General features: G+C 26.8%; 1 protein-coding gene across 1 annotated transcript in view; it reads left to right on the top strand.

Annotated features, from left to right (window-relative positions):
• Cse1 (chromosome segregation 1) overlaps positions 1–27,615 on the top strand; it is a 90,775-nt gene extending 63,160 nt beyond the window's left edge. Inside the window, exons 19-26 of the mRNA XM_087149809.1 lie at positions 6,489–6,639; positions 12,373–12,575; positions 18,304–18,401; positions 19,396–19,481; positions 19,566–19,647; positions 21,844–21,990; positions 23,900–24,131; positions 27,433–27,615. Coding sequence (XP_087005935.1) covers positions 6,489–6,639; positions 12,373–12,575; positions 18,304–18,401; positions 19,396–19,481; positions 19,566–19,647; positions 21,844–21,990; positions 23,900–24,131; positions 27,433–27,522 — 1,089 coding nt within the window. The 3' untranslated portion in view covers positions 27,523–27,615. The remainder of the gene's footprint in view (positions 1–6,488; positions 6,640–12,372; positions 12,576–18,303; positions 18,402–19,395; positions 19,482–19,565; positions 19,648–21,843; positions 21,991–23,899; positions 24,132–27,432) is intronic.
• Positions 27,616–27,944: the final 329 nt, after the last annotated feature.

The raw sequence follows: 27,944 nt of genomic DNA, 5'->3' as shown, positions 1-27,944 counted from the left end.
GCCAGGTGAAGCTTTAATTTAAATTTTTGTGAAAAATTACCTGTAACTTCTTCAACTAAATTATTTGAAATAAGTTCAGTAATAAATAGTTTTTGTAAATGTCTTTCTGTATAACAAGTATTTTTTTTTTGTTCTGTATACTTAGTAATGTTACCTTATAAAATACTGTTAATGTCCAATAATGTTGTCTCGGATGCGTTGCGTATACTTTAATGTGTGATTAGATTTAATAATGTTTCTTTTAAAGTTTGTAAAGAAATTTTTAACATTTTGTTTCAGTATTTTTTTCTATGAGTAAAAGAATACTAATTTATTAATACATTATGTATGTATGTAAACAATGTAATAGTCCATTATAATAACAATTCATTATTACAAATAGAATTGTTATGCTGAGCTTGCATATACTTATTTAATGTTAAATTAATGGAATAAAATAAAATCATAACTGAAAGGAAGTACAATAGCTTTTAACATTATTAATAACACTAAATCTTATGATGAATGTTATTTTTTAAGATTTTAATTGATCTTAATTTAATTTTATTGATCTGAGTTTTTTGTATAGTTTATTTAAAATTTTCTTATTTCAATTAACAAATTTTTAAACAGATTTTTAAAAAAATGGTGTTTTGAGGGGTTGTTCACAAATTAACTTGTTTTAAATATTTATTTGCATTTGAAATGAATAAAAAACTTGGATTAATAATATTAAGCTTTGCCTTTAAAATATTTATCTTATTACAATTTTATAAGCAGGATATTGAATTTTCAGATTCAGTAAGAAATGATTCCTTTTGATAGTTTTAAAAGAATGACATTTTGAAACAACTAACAGAAAAGTCACATTTAAAAAGGAAACTATTAACTGCAGAAAGTGCATAATTTTTTTTATTATAAATTAATTTGTGAATTGGAACTTATTCTGAAGCTTTATAATACTGTGCAAAGTTCAGCTTTGTTTCCTAAACAGTTGTGGCAGGCTTGCAAAATTTATAATTAATTTTAAAATAATTATAGGTTCTGTTACAGAATAGTCTTTCCCATCCAATAGAAATTAAAAATGGTGTACAACAGGGAGATGCCTTGGCATGTCTCCTCTTTAATCTAGCATTAGAAAAAATAGTGAGGGACTCAAACATCAACACCCGAGGAAATATCTTCAACAAATCAGTTCAAATATTGACTTTTGCTGATGATTTAGATATTATCGCTAAAACGCAGACAGCATTAACACAATCCTTTTTATGTCTGGAGAAGGAAGCCATTAAGATGGGATTAAGAATCAATGAAAATAAAACTAAATATATGCCCTGCACAAAAGTTGGCTATGAAGAAACACAGTTTGAAATTGGAGCATACAAATTCGAAGCCGTTGATAGCTTCACCTATTTGGGGTCTAAGATTAACAACAAAAATGACACTACACAAGAAATACACACGGGAATCATGATGGCCAATAAGTGTTTTTATGGCCTAAGAAAATATCTTAAGTCAAGCCTAATAAAAAGAAAAACAAAAGCGTTACTCTATAAATGTCTTATACGATCAGTGCTTACATACGCATGTGAGACCTGGACAATGACCCGTGGAGATGAAAATATGATGGCTAGTTTTGAGAGAAAAGTACTGCGAAGCATTTTTGGTGGAATAAGTAAAAACGGTTTAGAAGATCAAACACAGAACTTTACAAAGCATATAAAGAACCTGATGTCATTAAATTTATCAAAATTCAAAGGATTAAATGGGCAGGCCACATTATAAGAATGGAGGATAGCAGGACAACCAAAAAAGTTTTCTGTGCCAGGCCAACAGGTACAAGAAAAAGAGGACGACCAAACCTAAGATTTTTAGACTGCCTTGAAAAGGACCTACAAATTTTAAAGATAATTAACTGGAGAACCTTGGCTAAGGAAAGAATGTCTTGGCATAGGCTTGTTGAGAAGGCCAAGGCCCATCCTGGGCTGTCGTACCAATGAGAAGAGAAGAATTATAGGTTCTGTTAATATTAAAACCCTTTATATTGCTTCTTTAATCCCAAATACCATTTTTTTCTGCATAATTTGGATATCGCAATTGATATCTGAAATTTTTGAAGCAAAATATTTGTTTATTTCTCAGTTTAGTGTATTTTGTTATAAGTCTTTCGATGGATTAATAGAGGACTCTTTATTTCCTTATTTCAAATAATGCCATTTTTCTTGAACTTATTAAATTACTTTTTCTTTAAATGAAAATTGTGATCTCAGCTCTTGCAAGACTCATAAAATTTTGCTTCTAATTTAACTTAACGTTTTTATATTCCAAAAAGAAAAGTAGATGAAAGAAAAGGGGGGGGGGGAATCTAATACAAACTATAACGATGTGTATACAGATTAAATTGTTTAATTTTGTCTTATTTCTAGTTCTATAACCATATTTCTGGTCTGATTATCTTCTTACATGATTAAGAATGCTGCCCCATTATAACTGCTTACTGTTTCAAAAATTTTAATCCAAAAAATCTTAAATTCACTATAAAATCTTTACTTTCATACACTGATAATGAATTATATTAGTTTGTTTTTAAACTAATGCTTGTGATAATAACTGCATAAAGTTTTTAAATTATTTTAATAACTTTAATTAAATTAAGATTATTTTTTATAAAAGTTAAATTTGTTTTTAATAAATATTTTTTAATGGAAAGGATTAAAAAATGTGAAATTTAAAAAGTTCTTAATTTCTTTTCCTTTAACAATTCCAATCAATGATTTAAAAAAAATAAAAAGTTAAGTACTTGAAATAGTTGACCCTTGTATAGAAGTTTCAATAGTTGCTTTAAGTTAACTAAATTTTAAGAAATTCAAATAGTTTATAAAAAATTTGCCTTAATAGAATCTAAGTGATTGCCAAAGATTCATAACTGTTTAATCAATCTTGGATTTAATGCCATTTTTTTTCTTCATTTGCTTAGTTATGTTGTAATGCAATGTGGGAAAAAAAACATGACACCCTGAATAACTTTAGATGATTTAAATAAAAGGTTAGAAACTTCAAGCGCAAAATTCAAAAAGATATGTATGTTAACAAAAACAGTCTGCTAACACACTGGAGCCTTTCTGTAGTAAGTGGTTAAACCAAAGACTGACTGTGCCTCATAATGGAAAGACTATCTAAGAAAATGCAATCAAAAATTCAAATACAGTGGAGCATTGTTTATACGACGCCGAACGGACCACCGAAAAACGTCGTATAAACGATAACATCGTATAATCGATTTTTACTTCTAAAACTGAAACTAACTCTGTTTTCAATTAATTTTAATGTTTAACGTGTTAATTTACATAAATTTCTAAATTCGACAAAGCAAAACAAACAAATAACCAAAGGAGAAAAATTGCAGTGAGCCATTTGAATGTAGGTTACCTTTAATTATATTTTCTTGCTATTATTCTCTACAATGCTTTGAATAGCGAGTTGAAGTTACTGCTTTCTATGATGCAATTTTAAATTTCTAATCTTGGCCAAATCTAATGGCTGAAGCGCACTTGTGCAGTTTGCAGGAAAAAAAGAGAGCTTTTACATTTTCCAAAATAATTAGTATCGATGGGCGCGCTGGACATTGGTCGATGAATAGAGCAATTTTTCGTTTTTTCCTCTTCATAACATTGTCTAGTTTTTTCAGTCATCTAGTAAAAATTACGGTCGTCATCCAAGCATTCTTGTTGACACCTTTTTCTGCATCATTCATGTTGGCAAAGTCTGCCCTTTTTTAAAATACACAAGAAAAAATAAAAAATTAAATAAAGAACAAAATCTAAAAATCGACGTATAACCGATTCTGTGCGTCGTATAAACGATATATTTTTGCATTAAAATGAATAGGAATGATTTGGGACCACACTAAAACGTCGTATGAATGTAAACGTCGTATAAGTGATCGTCGTATAAACGATGCTCCACTGTATTGAAATATAAGGAAAATTCAACAATAAACAAAAAAAAGTCAAAAGCAACTGAGAAAATATTCGTTGTTAGAGCGAAAATATTCTCTCTTCTTTGAGAAAGTATTTTCTTAGTGTATTTTTGACTTCTATTTTTTGTGTATCATTGAAGTTTCACCTTTATTTCAATATTTGATTTTTTGAGGTATTGCATTTTCTTATTTAGTTTTTCCACTTTAGAACCTCGGAGCACAGTCAGTTTTTGGTTTAACCTCTGACTGCAGAAAGGCTCCAGTGTGTCAGCAGACCGTGTTTCTCCTGATGAAGTGCTGTTTTTTCTAACATACATTTCTGTAGAATTTTCATTTTTGCTTGCTTTTGGTTTCTAATTTTTTATTTAAATTGTTTACATAAGGTAAAATTGGTTTTAGCGCTTTTCCAATTTGACTTATTGTTTTAAAGTTATTTTTCTTAATATTTGCTTAAATCAATTTAATACTTTGATTAGATCTAATGATTCAGATTTTAATGTATTCTGATTCAGATTTAATGGTTTACAAGCAGAGTTCGTTGATTTAAATCACAATTTAAATCTTGATTTAAATCAAATAATTTTTTTTTAAAAGTCATTGATTTAAATCAACTGATTTATATCAATTTTGAAATTTATATATATGTTGATTTTAAAAGTTAAAAAACAGAGTTTTCAATTATTGATACTTTTATTATTTTCTTTTCTTAGTTTTAAAATTTATTTTAAATAAATTGCTGTGTTAATTAATTTTAGTTATTACTTTCTTTCTTGGTGTGTGTTAAATTCCAACACATTTGAAATTACATTTTTAAAAATCTTTTGATTCTTGAGATTGAAAATACAGATTAAAGTACACATTTAATGCTGTCTTATAGCTGTAGAAAGTAAAAAGTAATAGTAGCTGTAGAAAGTAATTAATAGACATGAATTTCGAAAGAAAAAAAATGCAAATAATCTCAATTCTAACTTTTGATTGAAACAGCATGGAATTAAAATCTACATTATATTTCATTGGTGGAAAATGTATATTTCTAAAACTTGAGGTTATGTTAAAAAGAAATTACCCTAATATGCCAAAAATAGAAAAAAAAGGCTAATGAATTCAGATATTTTTTCCTGATATAATGTCATTCTTCTCTTTCAAAGTCTTTGAGGCAGTAGAGTTATAAACTGGTAACTGGTATTTTTTTTCTCATAATATGTTTATAGTATCTTTGACATTATCAGATTTTCTATTAAGAAATTTTTGCTAAAAAAATTCCAATGAGTGCATAGATGTTTTTAAAAATTTTTTTTAGCTGATCTATTTTTATATAGAATTAAAAATGAATATTTTAATATAAAAATATATAGATTAAATATTTTTTGTATGAATGACTTCATTTATAAACACAATATGTTACATTTATTTTGTCATATTAAAAATCAAGAGAAAGAAAAAACACAATTTTAAATTAAAATTATGGTTTGCTAATAGAAACTTTAATTTAATAGTTAAAGAGTCTGTCTAAGTCGAATTTGCTACTGCTTAAGGTACCTTCACAAATTCAACTTTGGAAATGAACAAAGGAAAAACAATAATTTCACAAAATACTTTTCTTTTTAAATTTTATTTTTGTGTTTTGTAAGAAACTAATAAAATCCATATTTTTGTGTTGATTTTTTAATAATATTTTTAATTTTCACAAATTATGTCTAAGTTTTCACAAAATAAATACCTCCCAGAAAAACCTAGGCAGACCACTTTCATTAAATTCTCTATTTCATCTAGTCTTCAAATTTCAATTATGCACTTGTTTCAAAATGGTTGCTATATATTCAAAGCTATGTATTGTAATGAAAAATTATATTAGTCAGTTAGAGCTTCTAAAATATTCTTATAATATTGTTTTAATATTAATTTAATTTTGATTAAACATTTATAAAGTATTTTTAATCATAAATTAAAGTTCTTACAATGTGTTAGTATAAAAAAAAAAAATCTGATTTAAATAAAAAAAATGCAATTTAAATCAAAAAAATCATGAACCCTGTTTACAAGATGACTTCATATATGCCAATCAATTAGTGCAAACAATATTTTAAGTTATAAAATCAATAGTTTGGTCCAGAGAGCATTCCAAAGTTTGAACCTCTTGATGTTAATATTTTACTTTTTGAGTATTTTTTCCATATCTCCAGAACTTTTTAAGTGAATCAAAAATAATTGCACGCAGTGATAAAATTTGCTTATCCAAAAGAAAAATTCTGTGCAAAAATTTTTGAATTGTATACAATCTTTTACAGCATTTTAAAGAATCTAATTTTTATATTACAAGTGACTAAATTTTAATGAAATCGGTCGAATAGTATTTTTAATCTACAACTTTTAAGGAATTTTATTACTCTGAAACTATTTGGCCGATTACGCACCAATTTTGAATTTTTTTATTAAAAATTACATTTTTTGAAATCATGTACAAATTTGTATACAGTACAATTTTTTTTTTACTAATATTAAATAATGTTTTTTCTTGCTTTTTTCTTAGAATCCTAGTAAACCTCATTTCAATCACTATTTATTTGAGACATTGAGTCTGACAGTGCGCATAGTTTGCAGAAATAATCGCCAGGCTGTCCTCCAGTTTGAACAAGCCCTCTTCCCTGTCTTCGAAAGTATTTTGCAGCAAGACATTCAGGGTAATCACTTTTTATTCATATGCACTAATATTGTTTCAAACGAGAGGAATAATTTACATAAAATGATGAAAGCACATTGTTTTTTAAATTTTTTTAAAAAAAGAAAGAAAATTTTGTTAAGGGTGTGGGGAAAGTATTTTGCAACTAGATATTTAGGGTAATCACTCCTTATATGTATGCGCAGATATTGTTTTAAACGGGAGGAATAATTTACATAAAATAACATAAGCAAATTTTTTTTTCTTTTTTAACGAAAATAGAAAATAAGTTTGGTTAAGGTAGTTTCTGATTCATCTTCCCTCGATTCTTAGAGTTATATCCAAATCCTTGAAGAAGATTGACAGGGTTTAAAAAGTACTTAAGTAAAACCTTTTAAAAATTGTTCATTAAAACTTGGAAACAAAGCTTTATTAAATATGTTTTAAATGATAAATAAGAAGCAAAAATGTTGGATGATTTATTAAATAAAGAAAGATTTGCTATCCATTATAATTCTCCATAGCTTAACATAATCCCTCAAAACTCCCAGAAAACAGTTTATTACTTTCCTAATAAGGCTGTTTATTTAGTTATTTTTAATAAAAAAAGCTTTAGCTTAAGTGAAACAGTTTAATGATGTAGTTTAATGATATTCGCTGAAATTTTGTAGATAAATGAATTATTTAGATGTGGATAAATGAGAAATTAAGTGAAATTTTAAGTATATATAGATTACGGTGATGATGATGGTCAGATATATTTCAATGGACTAGATTCTTGAAAGTGTTGATACGTTTTCGGCTATACCAAATACTTAACCTGAGATTTTTTTCAACTATTTTAATTAAATTTTTTTAATTAAAATGTATAATGTATTAATTTTACTATTTTAGAATTCTTCATTGCAAGCACTGACAAATAGTTTGCAAAAATAAGGAGAGAAATGAACAATAACCATACTTTGTTAATACTATATTACAGAAAAAGGAATTAAAATTTATAAATTTAAAAATAAAAATAATTTCTAACTGTAGCGAAATTCTTATTTACGTAAGGAATAATTAATAGAAGCGTTAATGTGTATTTAAATATTTAATGCATAGTAAAAAATAAAAAAGATGACATAAACTGCATTAGTAAATATTTACTTAAAAAGAAAATCCTTCAACTCTAGTAATAAATAAAAAAAGCAACATTAAATTACATTATTTGATTTCTTGAACATTAGCACTTAGATTGTAACGATGATGGACTGATATTTTTCATTGGACTAGATTTATGAAAATACAGATTTGTTTTAATGCAATAATGAATTATAAAATCATCCATCTAAATGTCTGCTATTTCTATCCAACTTATTTTAATTAAGTAATTAGGCTGTAATGAAACATTATTTTAATTTAAAAGTAAGTGGAATAAAATATTATTTTCTATGAACCATTGATTTCAGCCGAAAAGAAATGCTGATTTGCTGTAATGAGCTGCATACTCATTTCTTCAGATATTTTAATAATGCTACCACCTAAGGTCCGTTATTGAGCAGCAAATATAAAATAATTAAACTATTTTTTTGTTCAAATAGACAGGGTATCCGTGCACCTAGAAAGTCATGAAAAATCATGGAAAGTCATGAATTTAAGTATTGAACAAAATTTGTCATGAAATGTCATGATTTTTACTAGTTTTTAAAAGAAATCATGGAAAGACATGGATTTAGGTCTCCGAAAAATCTAATTTTTAAAATGGAATCTCCTTCCCCCCAATTTCATCCTGTTCCAAATATCTGACTTTCTAACAAAATCACCACTCAGTCATATTTTATTTGAATATAAAATGATTTTATCATGTTTTTAAAAATTATGGTGTTCTTTCAAAAAATGAAAGAAAAAATATCATTTCTAGAGCGAATTATCCTTTAAACTCTCTTCTGTGATTTAAGAATTTTTTTATTATTTTTTTTTTTTTAATTTTATCAATTTTAAATTCTAGTTGAAGCAAACCAGTTATTGTCGAATTTTTTTTATTCCGAAATGAACAGAAAAATCAGGAGTATTTCCTTCCTTTCCGATGAACAAGAAAAGTATCTTTAGAATATAATTCTGCAGAAATTATTTTTTTTTTATTCTTTTGTATTTTTTTCAGCTATTTTATTGTTTCAGCTCTTTCTTTAGGGGAAACATGGGAGGTTTGACCCACTTTTTACAAAGGTATTTTTATTATTTTTTTGGTACACAATAAAATTGCAAAGTTGATTTTATTTGTTAGCTTATAATGTTTTCCATCTTTTCCCATCATTTTTTTTCTCTTAAATTATTTACATTTTTTTTAATTTTTGATTTTTCAAGAGTATCCAAACTGGATCAAACCTCCCCACTTGAGGGAGGTTTGACCATACCTAAGGGAGGTTTAACCCACATAAATAAAGGGTATTTAAAGTAATGATGCAATAATTAAATGTCTTTAAAAAAGTTATTACAAGTTATAGACAATAATAACTAAAAGAATACAATAACTTTTTAATTAAAATAACAAATAATCAGGACCAAAATGTTCAATGAATTGAATTTCAATCAGTATAGATTCTGATACTTAGAAATATCACAGTCAAATTTTATTTTTAATGCAACTCTTTCGGTGCCTCCACTGATATTTGGATAAGGGAGCTTAATAATATATCCTTGGGACACTGTATCAACATCTTCTATCTGGGGATAAATAAATCTAAAGCTGCATGGATCAGATCTTCTAGGAAAATTTAATGTGAGATCATCTCCATTTTCTTTTGTGACACGACCAATATAATGCACAAAACTGGATTTGGTAGTGAATTTTGCTAGAACAAAATCTCCAACTTCAATACTAGTTGTGGAGTCTGAAATCATCTCCATCTTCATTACTTGAGACGTGAAAATTTTGGGATTCATTTTCACTATCTGAAGACAGAGCAATCTTTCATTTTTTTCTTCTTGTTTCTTGGCACTTATCTTAATATTTCGTGTAGTTAACTTAATATTTTTTTTATTGTGCCGCTCTTCAATTTCAGTTTTGACCGGGGTGTCTGTTAAAATTCTTGACTTGATACGTTTTCTTCCACCCCTGCCTTTTCTAGGTCCTGTTTTGGGAAACCAACGTAGCTGCTCCGGTGTTACTAGAATTGGAGTAGATTCTGATGAATCAGGTAAATTGGTAAAACTCGCAGATGTTGAGGGATATGGAGATGCTGGTGGCAGATTGTTTATGCTAGTTGATGGTTTGATCTTTACACAGTTGCAAACCCTCAACATATACATGTGATTCATGATTGTCAAGTATAATCAATACCTCGTTATCTTTGCTGCATTTACTAAATTTTATGAAATGATGAAGGTATAATTGAAAGTTCTCTGCTGTCATCCATCCACTCGGATGAGCTGCAGCTTGCATTCCTAGAGGCCCACCCCTTGTCATTATTTCTTTTACATGAACTCGTGGAAATACTAAAAATGGTGGAATCGATGTTCCAATTGAAGAGATACCACAGCACATTGTGACTAAAGTTCCACGTTCTGCAGAGGTGACTTGAGACACTTGCTTCTCCCCTTTCATTGCAATAATTTTTCGTGGTTTGTGTACTGTCGTGATTCCAGTCACATCAACATTGAAAATTGCTTCTGAGCCAAATTTCTTTTTTTCTAAGATGCAGAGCAAATTATTGAAAAACTCTCTGACGGTTGTTTTATTGAAAGCAGTGGCTCTGGACAAACTTGTTGATTCAGGCTGACGTAATGATAAATTTGCATGCCTGTGAAAAAAAAACTTCAACCAATTATAACTTTCAGTTTTGCTTAAAGTCCAATTTTCAGGAATTACTTTATTATTAGCAACAGCATGTTGGTAAGCTAAGTTTCGCGTTGCTTTTGAAGTTAAACCATAATTTAACTTTGAAGCATGCAGTAAATAGGCTTTAAGCACATGCTCTTCTTCATTGGAAAACACCTGGCAAGAAACATGGTTTGCCTTAAATTCTATTTTGCCATCTTCTGATTTTTTATATTTATCTACATATCTGCCTAAAGTTTTTTGGTCGATTCCATACTCAGTAGCTACAGCTCTTATACTTTTACTCTTTTCAGTTACTAACAAAACAGCTGATTTCATTTTGGTTGGCGATACCTTGCATCTTTTATTATTTGACTTCCACAAAAAACACATCTTAAAAAGTTAACTCATATTTTAACAACCATAAAAAAAGTATTATAGTTAGAAATAGAGTATCTCCAACTTTGTTAATTCTATTAATATACCATAGTAGACTCTTTCTTATTCTATAATTCCATAAATTAATCTCACTCACAATGTGTAATAAAATATTTATGTGTAGTGTGTAAAAGTAAAACATTTGATATAATTCAAGGATTGATTAAAAGTAATAATGGATTAGACAATATTAATTTTATAAACTAATTTTGGGGGGAAATCATTATTTCTAACTTAATTTGTTAATTTTCATATCATAAAATATTAAATACTTAAGTTATATTGAAATCAACAGTAAGTGATGAATTTGAAAAATGGGTTAAAATTTGTTAGTTTGCCAACAAAACATGAAAGCAAATTTTAGTTGTGTTTAGTTTTAGCAGAAACACAGTGTTCCAAATGAATATTATTTTCATTGCTTTAAGTGACTTTGATTGTAAGTTAAAGAAATCTTTAATCTGAATTGAAAGCAACATTTATATTTAAAACTAATTAAATATTGCACATTTAAAAAATAAAACACTATCACATGAAACTAAATAGGGAGGTTTGACCTGGGCCAAACCTCCCAGAATTGATGTGGGTCAAACCTCCCTTAACAACCATTTTGGAAAAAGAGTTAAAAAACACATTACAATCACAAGTTAAAGTAAAAAGTAACTACACTGTCTTTTAGCATGTTAATTTAAGTATACAAACAATTAAACTTTTTTCTATATATGTTACTGACAAATGGCACGGGAGAGATGAACTTGCAACAACAAGAAAAAACTTTTTGGGCTGAAAAAAATATCACTGGTGATTACTCCTAGATTCTAGTTGCAAATGGCTAACAGACAGAAATAACAGGTTATTCTACTTGATGTTGTGTTGCCATCTAGTGCTCATCAGTCAAATACATGTTTAAATATGAAAAAGGTGGGGTGGGTCAAACCTCCCCTATGGTCAAACCTCCCTTGTTTCCCCTACTCTGTTTTTTAAGTTTGATATCCATAAATATGAAGATGAAGAGTATAATAGTTTTGGTTATGCCTATTTCGAATAATGTTATTATAATGCTTTTTTTAATTTATTGTTGCGTTTTTGTTGGTGAAAATACCAACTTCGTTAAGTCCTGAAAAGTCATGAATTTGAAAATCTAAAATGTAACAGATACTCTGAATAGAAGTTAGAAATTATTACTGATTGGAAAACTGAATCACTTATAGTAAAATTTAACCCATCAGAAAGTTCCATTTAATTTTTACCTCACCCCTATTTAATGAATGAATTAATATTTGAAATGAACATGAAGTGCCATCCACTAGAAGTTTTTAAAAAAAATGCATTTGAACTTGAGTGGATGAATAAAAAGTATTTTTTATGAACGATTGAACATTTGAACAAGATTTTGTGAGAGTGTGAACTAATAGTAGGAATTGAAAAATAAGTATTTTGGGTTATCTGCATCTTAACTATAAGATTATAGTACTTCTTTGTATCTGTTGCCAAATTTAATCTGTCTGCTATTCTTTTCAGAATTTGTGCCCTATGTGTTTCAACTAATATCGCTATTCTTGGAATTTCGAGAATCTCCTGTTCCCGACCACTACATGACTTTATTCCCGTGCTTACTCTCCCCTGTTTTGTGGGAAAGAATGGGTAATATTCCTGCACTAAGTAGATTATTACAGGCTTATATTGACAAAGGTGCTCAACAGATTATTGATGCTCAAAAACTAGTAAGTATATTTTTTTCATTTTAAAAACCACATTTTTATTTGAAGAAATTAAGTTTGGAGATTGACATACCTCGGAGGAAAATGTTCGTCTCAAATTCTCTTTCTCCTTCATTACTAATTTAAAAGAAAGAAAAAGTAAGTTCAGGCACACCTAGAGTAAGTCATGAAATTTCAATCCCTGAAAAAAATTCTATAAAATATTAAAACTCAAACGAATTGTTAAAAGAGAACTTCTACGTTGCATCATCCTAAGTTATCATCTCATAATTTATTTTCATTTGTATATTTTAAAATTTTCTTTTCAGTGTTTGAAGCTTTATGGCTTATTCTAAATTTCTCTGAACTTACTTTTTCTACACTTTAAATTAGTAATGAAGGAGGAAGAGAATTCGTTAGGAAAATTTTCTTCCGCGGTATGGTGTCCTCTTAACGATGTTCACTCAATTTTAGTTTATTTATAAACTTAAGGCTTTTTTAAAACTTCTTTCTCCACTTGTTATTATTTGAATTTTATTTTATTTATAATTATTATATTGTGCAAGCTTGATTCTCATCTACTATTAACATAAAATTAATTGCAGTGAAGCATATTGAATGTTGCTCCCTTTTAGGTGTTGCTTTTTTATGGGGTAATTCCTGATCATTGCCAGGTTCATAGTTTTCCTTATAAAAAATAATTTGTACTTATCTGTCCTGATTTTTATCTGTGTTCAATACATCCAATTTCCTAATAATACAAAGCTGGCATTTTGAAAAATAGATTTGGAGAATCAAGAAATTTGGAATTTCAATTCCACATCTTTTTATTTCATTGAATAATGCTAGTAGAAATCACAAAATTCGATAGTTCAAATTTAGGATTCTAGGGAACTTACAGGATTTGGTTCAGGCATATTGCCATAGGATTTGGTTCAGGCAGATTGCCATACCTACAGCCAGGGTTGGGTTTTTGACGTCAAAAAGTGGTTTTTGACATGACAAGGGTATAATACTGGTTTAAACCGTCAAAAACCCGTCAAAAATGTCAAAAACTGAAGTTTGCCAAGAAAATATATAAACTTCAAAACTACCAACAGTTGCCATGCATTATATTGAAATTTAATTATACTATAGGTAATCAGCAGGTTTTAAAATATTTTTTAATTAAAATTAAGGTAAAATAACAGATTTAAAATCTCAGAAATTTATATTCAAATGCATGTGCAGAAAAATTTTGCACAAAAATTGCTTAAATATTTATATTTAAAAAAAAAATTTTCTTCTTTTTGATACTTAAGAAAATTAAAAGTTTATTACTATGCATTTTTGACATATAAGGAACATATGACTAATATTTATAAGGAACTTACAAGTTATGTTGTATAAATACAAACTTGATATAAGATACAAGTGTATAAAAAAAATTTTTTTTAATGTTATACCGAATATCTTTATTATCCAGTATGTTAATTTGAATTTAAAAGTAGTTATATTTATGAATAATGATAAATATAATTCATATTGTTTATTATATTTATTTATAATTATTACACTTATCATTTTAAAACAATTTTTATCTCTTAATTTTTTTTTCTCCACTTGTATTAAGAATACAAATAATGCATATCTTGAAAGCAAGAAGTAATTATTCAACAGCTGAATATTTAGATATTCAACAAAACTATATCGTATTCAGCAAAATGAAATTCACAAGTATTTGGATAAACTAAATTTTCAGCATAGTAAATGAATAGGCTGAATATACTGTAAATCGACACTAACTACTCTGTGTATTTAACAGAAAGCACTTAAATTTGTATTGTCTTATGTTAAAAAGATTATTAAGAAGATTTAAAAGAATATTAAAAAGATTTTTCTTTAAAAGAAGATGTCTAATGTACAAAACTGCTAATGTTTATCTTTAAAAATGTCTAATTTTTAGTATAATCTATACTATACACTAAATTTGGTTATAAATAAATTTCTTAATAATATCACTGCAGATTTTCAATAACACATGAAAATGAATACATAATATTACAAAAGATGTGAGTTTTCAAAAGTACAAGATTTTGGTTACTATTCAAAATATAAGTGTTTCTTCAAAATTTTAAATTTATTTTTTCTAGAACATATTTAGAAACACTATCCTTTAAAAAATATATAAATTTTATGTATTAATTAAATTTCACATATGAATATAGGTTTTTGACATTTTCGACATTTTTGACAGTGGGGTTTTTGACGTGACGGTTTAAACCATGGTTTAAACTGTCAAAAACTGTCACATGTCAAAAACCTGCCAACCCTGCCTACAGCATTTATTGTTTAAACTTGTTTGGAAATTCAATCAGTCTTTGAAAAATAAACTTAATACACAATTTTACTCTACCAAATTGTATGATGATGAATTTAGGGGTCACATACTTATTTAATATATGGAAAAAAATCTTGTTGGGTGGGTTTTTGTTGTTTCTCAATCATTGATTCTCCTCTATTCTTGTGATTTTAAAAATGATAGATTTCAATCAACAATACAGTAATCATATAGAATTTTTTAATGATGAATTGGGGGATCATCTACTAAAATTACTGTTGTAAAAAAATATTAAGTGGCGCATATTATCAGTGTTTTCATTTTGAGATTGAATCCCTACCTGAAAATTAATTAAGTAAATCTTGAACTCAATTATAAATTTTAGTTTATGTTATTTTCATGAAATACTAACTAACTTATATTGGTGGTTTATTTTTCAATGTGACGGTACCCGAGTAGAATTCGCGACCAATTTCAATTTGCTCAGTAGTTATTACTTCAGGGCTACCTCTCCATGGAGAGAAAAGGGAAAACCTGGGAAATTCAAGAAATTTAAAAATCACCAAAATTAACAGGGAAAATGCAGGAAATATTGAATTTTTTCTTAAGAACCGGGAATTTTGTTTTTTTATTTTCGTCTTTTAAAAAATTTTGACCACTCAAAGGGCAATCTATAGGATATTTAAGGAAGATATCTTAGCTATACTAAACTATTTCTTTTACTACAGCATTATTTAAGTATGTTCAGCTGTTCCTTTTTTACTCTTAAGTTTTTCCAGCAATTAAAACTAGTAGCTCATACAAAAACGCAGTAATGCTTTTCTCTTCACAAAATATTAAATAATAAAAACATAAAAAAGTTATAATAGTATAAGGAATTAATAATTAATATAAGGAAATAAAACCTATAAATGTAAACAATTTTTATAATTTTAATATTTATTTTACTTATATGTGAAATTCTGATAACATTTTGGTAAAATGCATAATTTTTTATCAAAAATCTCAAGTCATTTTTGTTAAATATCCTATGACTTTTTTAAAAAAAAAATTTATATTTTAAGATATACAAATTAAGATATTTAAATTTTAATTAATTAAATAAGATAAAATTGCCAAAGATTCTGGGTTTTCGACATGGCGGTAAAAACCTTGCTTTAAAAACTCTGGTGGGAACGGCAGAGATCCTGATTCATATCTTTCCACCGCTTGTTCAATAACTTCTTTGTGTGAATTAAGAAATATTAATGCCTCTAGTTTTATACATATACAGGGCGATTCTAGAAATCTTGACTGAAATGAAAGAGCAAAAATTAGGCTTACCAAAAGAAGAAAAAAAACAAAGGAACATGGGAGATCGTAAATGCTGTATTGTGTTACTAGAGGGAAATTTAAAATTGTACTTATCATACTTATTTTATTTTTACTATATTTCCGCATATTCCTTATACATAGCTGCCAACTCTACTCGATTTTCCGGTAGACTACTGAATTTTGCCAGATTCTAAGCTTAGTCTGGTTGTTTGATTAAAAATTCTCCCCGGTTTTGTACATTTTAGAAAATTCGCTGAAATTGAATAAGTTTCCTAAAAAAAAATCCCTATTGAAATAGAATTTTTGTGCAGATTATAGCTTCCTTGAGTATTAAAATAAGTTTCACTAATACATAATAAAGCGAACCTCATTTATAAAATTCGGTTAACTATCTTTGCTGAATTAAATGCCTATTACTATTTAAAATTTTGAGTAAACATAATACATAACGTTTCAAGATCATTTAATGTCATCCTTACCAGAAAATCAATCTCAACTGGAAAATACTGCAGTTTTTCTTTTTTGATGACTATAAAAAAAATCCCTAAAATTCCCTGTGTGTAAAATATTTAGTATATTTTGCAACAGTTATCATGAAATTTATATTATTTCATAAAATCTGCTCTATTTTTTCCTATCCGTGTTGGATGTAGCAGAAGCCTTCCAGCACTGCAGATAATTATAGCATCTGCAGATTTTGGGAGGAGAGAACATAAGAAAAAATTGTTTTGAGTGACTGCGTCAGACAAAATTGAAATTGAAAATCATTCTGCAAAAGAAGTCACATTTACAACAGGGGATATTCAAATTTTTTTTTTTTTACCAGGGTGTGTTAGAGTTATATCTGGTATGTGTATGAAGGTGTCCTATTTCATGCATTAGTCTCCTCTGACCTGGTCAAAACTTACTTTAATCATCTTCTATTGTAATATTGGTATAGAATATGCAACATATGTAGAAATACAGTAAAAATAACATTATTTTGAATCGTTTTGGTTAACTTTTTTTTGTATGTTACCTATTAATTTGTCATTCCTTCTAGTGGTTTCTGATAACATTTGCAATTCCATGTTCCTATGTAATTCTTTTTTCTTTTTTTTTTGTGTGCCTGCTTTTGTTCTTCCATTTTGGTCACAACTTTTTGAATCACTTTGTATGTGCTACAGCAATTTGGGCCTTGTCACCAAAAAACTGTTTAAATAGTGTGTGCGATGTCTGTATGAATAGTGAAAAACACGAAATTGATGCTACAGTTAGTTTTTTTCATTCTGAAAATTGCAAAATCCACCTTTTGAGTCTAAGATGCAGTTAAAACTGCATTAGTAGCTAAAAAGCGATTTCTTAACTAAACTCTGGAGATTGTATTTAAGTTTTTCAGGACCTTCTAAACTTTATTATTATTCATCTTTTGTAAATTCAAAGAAGTGACATTTATATTTTATTTTTATGTTATTACATATCTGCCAACTCTACTGGATTTTGCCTGTTTCTCCTAATCTAATGATTTAATTAAAATTCTCTGAAATTGAGTAATTTTCCTAAAAAAATCCTTATTGAAATACAATTTTTGTACAAATTATTGCTTGGATATTTAAATAAATATTACTAATACATAATGAAGCAAACCTCATTTATAGAAATCAGCTTAAAATTTTTTTTGTTCTAAAATCTTCAGTTTATTCAGAACTCTCTTTAAATTAATTAAATAAATCTGAATTAATTAAATAACTATCTTTTATGAATAAATGCCTACTAATATTTGAAATTGTGAGTAAACCTAATACATAACATTTCAAGTATGTTTGATGTCAATCATGACTGAAAAATATTGCTGATTTTCTATTTTTATAACTCTAAAAATCCCTAAATTTTTCTAGATGTAATATATTTAGTAAATTATGCAGAAATTATCATGAAATTTATATGTACTTACAATCTACTGGATATTTTCCTATCCATGTTGGTAGCTATGATAATTTTATTTTATTTATAATTTTATTTCAAAGTATCACATTGTTTTCACTCAATATACAAAATATTTTTAGCATTGTATGAAATACTTTTTTGTTGTGAAGAATTTAAATGTAATGCGATTAATTTATATTTGATACCTTCTAGAGTGGTGTCCTTGGAGTTTTCCAGAAACTAATTGCTTCGAAAACCAATGACCATGAAGGATTTTATATACTCCAAAGAATAATTGATAAAGTTCCTCCGTAAGTTCATCTTATTATATTAGTAGAACTTGTTTAACTTTTCTGAAAGTATAGAACAAAACTTAAGTGCACATTTTTAAATACATTGTTTTTTTCTTTCTTTCTTATGTAAGAAAGCATGCGTCAAAAAATTAAGTGTATAAATCCAAAAGAAAATCTAAAATATTAGGGTAGTATCAATTTCATTCTGGTAAAAAATATTTCCTTCCTCTCTTTAAATTTTGTAAATGTTACTTTTGGGCAGAAAGTAAGTTTTTATTTATCTTCTATGTAAAAAAGCAAAGAAAAAGAACAGTAAGTAATAAAAAAAATAATTAAAAAAAACTACTCATAGAGAAAAATAATTTCAAACTTCTACCAGCAATCAAATGTCTGATAGTTGATTATAAAAAAATAATTATAGAAATAGCTCAAGAATCTAAAATACTTGTCCATTAACAATGTTATTTTTTTAAAATTTTTTTATTTTATAACGAAATTTTTACTTAGAGAGAACAAAATAGAAAACTATTTAAAGTCGGGTGATTGTGCTCCGGCAAAAATCGGGATTTCTGGATTTTTCGCTAATTGCGATTTGAAAGTTTCCGGAAATCCAAAGTACAGAAGTTTCAAGAAATCATCGATCACATTTATATTTTATTTAAAAATATTATAGCTAGTATTTATACATGGCATCTCTTTCATTTGTAAATATTTTTTCTAGTCGAATAATAAATGTGATTAGAGATAAAAGTAAACCTACACGTAACCATTCATTTAAATTATGCTGCATATAATTCATTTAGAATATTATGTTTTGAAAATGTCAATGATTTAAATTTATAAAGATATTAATTTTTTGAATGATTTTACTCAAGAAATTTTCAGGATTTTTGAGTTGGGCCCACAATCACCCCTATAAAGTGTAACTTTCAAATTGTATAAAGTAGGATCAATAATTTATTTTCTTACAAATACTTTTATATTTATTTTGGTCTAACCATTTTCTTTGCAGACAAACTCTAAATGAATATTTGAAACACATATTTGTTCTTTTATTTCATCGACTTCAGAGCTCTAAGACTACAAAATATATTAAAGGTAAGTATCTGTTTATTATGTATGAGTTTTCTTTCGGCAGATGAGACTGTTTTGCACATTATATTCATTTATATTCTTTTTTAGGATTATTAGTATTTTTCTTCTTGTTTTCCTACAAACTTGGCCCTCAAAATCTTATTCAACTTATTGATGGTATTCAACCAAAGTAAGTGACTAACTCTTTATCCAAGGAGCATTTAAAACAAAGTCTAAACCAAGTTTTTTAGCGTTAATTACAGAATGTATCTAATAAATTTCCTTTTTATTTTGTTTCACTCAATATTTGATGATTTTTTTCATTCTTTATGCATTTTATTTAATCTTTGCAATAAAAACAATGAAAAGTAATGAACTTGAGCAAAAATTTGACTAATGAGGCTAGTTTATAATCATATTGACTGCTGTGCAATTAAAAAAAAAACAGTAGTGTTTCAGGATAAATTTTAAGAAAAGTGGCTTGATAACTGATTTTCTTTCATTGCAAATGCTATAAACAGCTTACTGTTTTTGAACCTTTCTTTTTCTGCTTTTGTTGCTTAAAAAACTGTTTTAAGATTTAGCATTCATAAAATCTCTTATAATTTGCTAAATATAAATGCCCTTATGGTAGAAATATCTTAAACTGAATCTTAAATCTTATTTTGAGTCATAATGTGTTTGTTTTAATTTAAATCATTTTAAGTAATATACACTTTCTTCAATTAAAGGATTTAATTTGCATTTACGTTGCTCAATAAAATATTTATTTTTTTATTTTAATGAAAGAACATTTCAATTAATTTATCGTAAAATGCACTTTTGTTTTACATGCAAATGTATTACTAAAGTTAAATGAAGAGAAAAAAAAGAATTACAAAAAATTAAAATAATAAAAAAAGATTTATAAATATTTAAAAGAATTTTATTTAGAGCAAATATATTACTAGTTGTCTGATAAAAAAGAAATGTGGCTGAAACAGTGATGTTTTCAAAAGCATTATAAATGCCACCAACAGGTCTGAATGCAGCCCAACTATAAGGTTGTGCTCCTCAACTATATATTTTTTTCTTTAATAAGAAATTTTTTAATTCACTTAACTAATAAAAAGAACTCTTAGCTAAACTTTGAATTGATAAACTCTTAAGATTAATTTCATTTCAATGTGGTAAGTCGGTACGTGTATACAATTTAGTACTATTTTTAAATTTTGGACTTAACATAGCAATTATTAATTCCTTATCAATTAATATTAAAATAATTAAAATTATATGGATTATAATAAAATGAATGATTATGAATACCCGCATATCTCTTCATTGTGTTTGTTTTATATTATAATTTTTTAAAAAAAAAGTTTAAGATAGCTGTGCTCCCTGCAAGATTTAAAAATGCTCCCTAAGTCTATCTACGCCACTGTGTATATAAAAAAGTTAAAAACCAGTAAATAACATGCGACAGCTTTAGCATAATTTTTGATTAACAGCAAATATTATGCAAAAGCTATATTCTCATAAAAGATATAGAAGAACAATAGAAATTTTAGTTGCTGACCAGCACAAATCACTAAAATAGGATAAGTTTGTTACAATTTATTTCCTACAAAAAAAAAAAAAAAAAAAAAAAAAAAAAAATCATAAGTAAGTTGCAACAGATTTTCAGATTTTGTGATGAAAGTTTAAATCTTGATTGTGGCAACAACTGTTTTATCAGTTATTTTTTATAGAAAGTGAAATTGTTTTTTTAGATCTATTATTTTATTCAAAAATGACTTTTATTAACTTATACGCTAAATTTTACTATTAAACAGTGAATATTGTAAGCGAAATTGAATGAGATAATTTCATCAAAAAGTATTCTTCTTAAGAAATAATTCTGTAACATAAAATATGCTTTTTAAAATGCATAAACTTTAAAAATAAAGTCTTTAAGCATTTCATTAAATACTAAGTTATATAAATGTTTTTGAAATTACAAGTATCACTTCTAATGATATTTAAAAATTGAAACAAAACATAGAAAGCAAAAAAAAAGAAAAAAGTTAAACTGAAGGAGGAAGCATGAAAAGAAAAAGATCTGCAGATGATAAATTTTCTACTTCATCCATCTGTAAATTATGCACATTTATAACTTTTTCTTCTTGATAGACAAGACAATGATATTTAATATGAGAAGGAAGTAATATTTTGAGGAGTCAAAGCTCTTAATTACAATTGATCCAGCACCTACCCCAAGAGAAGGCATCCATGTAATTTGAATCTCTTCTCCCATTAATACAAGAAAAGTTAGAAAAAAAAATAGTTTGGTTTAATTTTGCTTACAAGAGCAGAATTAACATGTGCCTCCCTTGTGTTGTGATGATAATGTATCCTGCTTTTATTGCAGGATGTTTGCCATGGTCATTGAACGGGTGATTATTCCTGATTTGCAAAAAGTGTCTGGAAATATTGAGAGGAAAATTTGTTCCGTCGGAATGATAAAGATATTGACCGAAGTACCCGAAATTACTGGAGGAAGCTACAGTCAATTTTGGTATGCCTTATCCTCACAATATATTTAGATTCTATAAGTAAAAAATAATTTAATGAGCATTAAAATGCAGTTTTATGATGCTTGTTATTATTGCTATAAATATTCACTTAAACTGTAGAGGTTTAAAATTTCTTTTAATTTTTAATTTAAGAGTGTCTTGGTTGTCCTGATATTTTTGATTCTAAACATTTTTCCTAATTTTTTGCTTTCTGTACTGATGTTCCTTATTTTTATTTCGCTTGTTCAGAACATACTATTTTGACAAACATGCGATTTTAAATGATTTGCTTGTATATATCTCTCACTATAAATGAAAAAAAGACAAACTTAATTCAAAAAGGGAAATCTGAAATGTGTTTCAAATGAAAAGCGTAAGCTATGTAACGCAATTGTGGGTTAGTTCCATCTCAAAGTCCACAAAGACAAATTTCTTCCAATACTTGATTTATGAGTTCCCTTGTCTTCTGGATCAGATTCAAAATTACAAGGATACTTTGTTAAACATTAGTAGTCATAAACCCAAAAATTGGGTTGGCTGTTCAACGATTGGTTATATAAAATAAAATAAAAGTGGCATATGTAACAACATAATTTACGTATTTCCCCATATCTAAAGAACATTTTTAAACAAATCAAAGTTTTGCACCTAATTATAAAGTTCCTTTATAATTAAAAAATATTTTTTTGTCATTGGCAAACTTTTTTTAAATTCCGAAATGAGAACAGAAAAATCAGGAGTATTTCTTTCCTTTCAGATGAACAAGAAAAGTATCTTTAGAATATAATTCTGCAGAAAAAAAAAGAAAAAATTATTATTAGCTTTTTTTATTTTTTTCAGCTATTTTATTGCTTTAACTCTTCTTTACCCTTTTTTTTAAAATCTAAAATCTATAAATATGAAGATGCAGAGCATAACAGTTTTGGATATACCTATCATTTCAATTAATATTAATATAATGCTTTTTTAAATTTATTGTTGTGTTTTTGTGAAGAAAATAGTAACTTGCAGCTTTAAACCATCATCAAAACAAAATGATAAATCTCAAATGAAATAATTATAAATTTTCAAAAAATTTCATTTGTCAATAACTATTTTAAGTTTTTTTTTAAAAAAAAAAAAAAAAAAAAAAAAAAAAAAAAAAACTTTAGTTTAAAAATTTTTCAACAGAAAGTGTTTATTGCAATTGAATTACTATTAATTTCTGGGTGTCTTAACCCTTGGCAATAGCAAAAAAATAAAATTAGTGTAAGATATACGTCACAGTGTTAATAAGAAATATTTATTTAAATTGTGCGTTTGCGCACATTTGGCCTAAAATGGGTTAAATATAAATTAAAATAACTGGGAAAATGCAGGCAATTTTTAGTTTTTCTTTACAAACTGAGAAAATAGGGAATTTTGTTTCTTATTTTTGTCTTTTAAAAAATGGTTACCTCTCAAAGCACAATTCATGGATATTTAAGGATGATATTTCAGCTATACTAAACTATTTCATTACTATGGCATTAAGTGTGTTCAGCTGCTCCTTTTTTTCCCCTAAGTTTTCAATGCAATTGAAACTAGTTTAGTTTGTCCAATATAGCTCACACAAGAGCACAGTAATTGCATATTTCCTCTTAATATGTTGTGTATAATATATACAGGGAATTTTGTCTCCCAGATTAGAGTAGCAACCCTGTCTGACATAATTCTAGTTTTTCATCAAATTATGTATTTTATAAAAAAGTAGCACCTTTGTTCTATATGTATTCTTTGTTCTATATAATATTTTTTAACAAAATTCCATAACCGGAATCTTGAATTGACCCCTGATGTTAACAAGTAAAATAAAAGTGAGCAAAGAAGAATTTTTTCTTAAACTTTATTAATCATCATCCTATTTAATAAGAATATTGTTTAATGTTCCAGGGCCCCATTGCTTCAGGCGTTAATTGGACTGTTTGAACTACCTGAAGATGACAGCATTGCAGAAGATGAGCATTTCATAGAGGTGGATGAAACTCCAGGCTACCAGAGTGCTTACTGTCAGCTCATGTTTGCAGGAAAATCTGAGCAGGACCCCATCAATGGAGCAATGCCTGATGCTAGAATACATCTAGCTCAATGTTTGCACAAACTCTCTATGAATCAACCTGGGAAGGTAAAATTTACAATTTCTTTTGTTTTCGAAAACAATTAGGTATTACAAATCTCTAATTTCATCCAGCAAAATTTTTATTTTACTTAAGAATGCTGCAATAAAAGTAATATTTACAGGGTATCTGCACATGTGGACAAATATTATATATTTCAATATTGAACAAAATGTGTCATGAAATGTCATGATTTTAACTATTTGTTTTAAAAAAAAACAGTGAAAGTCATGGATTTAGGTTTCCGAGAAATCTAATTTTTAAAAAGGAATGTCCCCCCCCCATCTAATTTAATCTTGTTTCGAATATCTGAATTTGTAACAAAATCTCCACTCACAGTCATATTTTAATAAAATATTAAATGATTTTATCCTGTTCTTTAAAAATTATGATGTTCTTTCAAAAAAAAAAAAAAAACTTCATTTCTAGAACAAATTTTTAAACTTCCCTGATTTCAAAATTTTTATTTATTTATTTTTGCAATTTAAAATTCTAGCTGAAGCAAGCCATTCATTGGCAATTTTTTTAAATTCCAAAATGAGAACAGAAATAATCAGGAGTATTTCTTTCCTCTCCCATGAACAAGAAAATTATCTTTAGAATATAATTCTGCAGAAAAAAAGAGAAGAAATTTTTTTTTTACATTTGTATTTTTTTCAGCTATTTTATTGCTTCAACTTCTTCTATACCCTATTTTCTAAATTTAAAATCTGTAAACAATTGTAACAATTTTGGCTATACTTATCATTTCAGTTAATGTTATTATAATACTTTTTTAAATTTATTGTTTTTTTGTCTGAGAAAATAGTAACTTTGTGAAGTTATGAAAAATTCTTGGAATTAGTCATGGGAAGTCATGTATTTGAAAATCTATGTAGCAGATACCCTGTATTTAGATAACATTTAAATAACTATTTTTAAATGTGAAATAAACATTTTAATAATTAAAATTATCAATATACACTTTCCTTTCTTTATTATTAGTCCAAAATTTCATAAAATTCCTATAAAATTCAGAACAATCGCATATGGGTCTAATACTTACCTAACTAAAACTGGCACCATTTTCTCTAATTACTTAAATAAAATTATTAACAATATTATTAAAGAAAGTTTTTCTTGGATTATCACTAATAATGAACTGATTTTAGAATTTATTAAACGAAATAAAATTAATTCCATTGTGAATTTTGATTTCCAGGATCTTTTCAACAGCATTCCCCTTTCTAAACTAAAAATATTCTTTTGAGTTATTACTATGATTACTATGGGTAATTAAATGTAAAATGAACATTTAAATGTGCCATGCCAAAATTATTAAAATTTATTTTAAATGTATAGGTTCTAAATGTTTCAGTTTTGGCTCTTAATGTTTTTCTCACATGCTCTTAAAATATTCTGTTCATTTTTTATTCTTTTCACTATTTTAAATGAGAATAATTGATTTTTTGTTGCATTTTAATTTTTGATCACACCTTTACATTTTTACTCATTTCTTTGCAACATAATTTTATACAATGTTTTATTTTCTGTTTACTTATTAATTCTGTAAAATAATAATTAACAAATTTAATTATTTTGTTTAGTCAGGCTTTTACTGATTTAATACTTTTTTATTTTGGTTAATGTTCATTCCTTTCCTGTTTTCCATTAGGTATCTTGATTTTTGTAGTTTTGTTTTAATGAGTTATTTTTCAAACTACAAACATAAAACTTCTTTCAGAATAAATAGTTGAATCATTCAAATTTAATCAGCATATCATTCAACTTATTATTCAAATTAAATCAACTTATTAGTTCACATTTTCTATTCTAAACAAAATTTAGAACACTCTAATAAAATGTTTTTTTTTTTTTTTTTTTTTTTTTTTTTTTTTGTTCAAGTTATGGAATAAAACTATCACTTAAAACAAAATCTCTCTGACTTAGTTTTTAATCTGTTGCACATTTGAATTAAAAACTAAAAGTTTTTGTGCATGGTTTAATTGATTTGATAAAAAGCTTTTTAATTGATTTGATAAAAGAAAATTTTCTTATTTATCTTTACTTATTTTTACTTTGTCCTGGCTGTATACCCATTCTTTAATAGGGTTTTGTTTGAATACGAAATTTATTAAAGATAGACATAATAAAAAAAAGAAGAAAAATCATTTAATCATCTCTGAAGCACACCCAACATCACGAAAAAACGACACAATTAATGAAGCTAAAATACTTTTTATAATTATTATTTGTTGTCTATTTCGGTGGCTTTATGTTATTGAAATAAGCAAAACAGGTTATTTTGTAGTTCAACGTATCAAAATTAAGATTAACTGTATTTAACATCACTTTGCTTGATGGTACTGCTTGCAGCCAACTCATGAATGTCAAAATTTGCCCCTATCAAGTAATTTTCTCTGGTACATATCCGTTTTGAGGGACATAATAGCTCATTTTAGTTCGTAGTTTATGATTTTTTTAATTTCAATTAATACACATTACCAATATTAATTGAGCTTCTTTCCCAATAATAGTGTGGAACTTTTTTACGGTTTTCTTAAACATATAAGTACCTTACTCCATAAATTTTGCTTTTCAGTACATAGTTTTTTTATTTATTTCAATATACATCCATTACTTGAATTAATTGAGCACCATTGGCATCAATATGGTGATTTTTCATGTTTCTTCTTAATAAATTCGTACCACTTTAACTTTGTCTTTCCTATTTTTTTTCATTTCAATTACCTTTGATTTTAAATTACTTTTATGTAAACATGTTTTCAAAGAATTATTATAAACAAAATGAACTAATTTAATGACATAGTCTTTCCATGCTATCATATTAATTTTGTTAATGAAATTTATCTGACTTAGCAAATTAAAAAAAACAACTAAATATTAAAATACTTGCAAAAAACATATTTTTTTGTTGATCAAATACAACTATAAGCTAGCAAATATCACTGATATTATCTTTAAAATATTTGGAAATATAAATAGTCTGTAGTTTAAAATAATGATTAATACTTACACAGTCAGTAAACTCCATTTTGTTTTTTGCTCACCTCGCTTAAACGTTTTGTAGCAGAATGTTCTAATCCCTGTGCTTTGACCTACCAGTATGCCAAATTCCATCACTCTCAGTCGAATGGTTTTGGAGCTTATAAAGGACAGACATCAAATTAATGCTGAACATATAATCTAAAAATAAATTCGTAAGAAATTTATTTTATTAAACTATGAACTGATACCAAACGACTCATTGTGCGCTTTTTATATTACTTATATGTATTTTTAATATTTAAATGTGAATTACTGTTTCAGTATCCGGCCTTGATATCTTCAAGCATTGCACCTGAAGCTGCTGCTCACCTGAGTAAATATCTGCAAGCTGCAAATGTCACATTGTCATAACAATTAGATATGTGAAAAGAACTCTGGCATTGTATATAAACCATTTGATGTTTTCTTTTGTAATTTTGATTGCAATTAAACTGTTATGATTGATGCTTTTGTTGGATGGATGTAAATTTATTTTAGATGAACATATTCATTTCATACATTTAGTGAAATAAATCTGTTTTAGAAGAACACACATTTTTGGGAATTTTTTTTTTTTGTACTGAAATAATTTTAAACATGCCAAATTTATACAACTTGATTTTATGTTGACTAACTAAATCAAAAATACCTTCTAAAACCTGAACACCAATTTTAAAATGGATCATTTTCTTTGTCTATTTAAACTTGTTTTTTTTTCTTCCAATTATTGTTTTTTTTCTCCTTCAAACATTTGTTTTTTTTTTCTCCAATTATTTAAAGAAATTACTATCTTT

Source organism: Parasteatoda tepidariorum, chromosome 1 (genome assembly GCF_982258835.1).
Source record: "Parasteatoda tepidariorum strain Cologne lab strain chromosome 1, Ptep-v5.0, whole genome shotgun sequence".
NCBI lineage: Eukaryota > Metazoa > Arthropoda > Arachnida > Araneae > Theridiidae > Parasteatoda > Parasteatoda tepidariorum.
The sequence above is the reverse complement of the archived record's forward strand: the minus strand, read 5'-3'. Positions and strand labels throughout refer to the sequence as shown.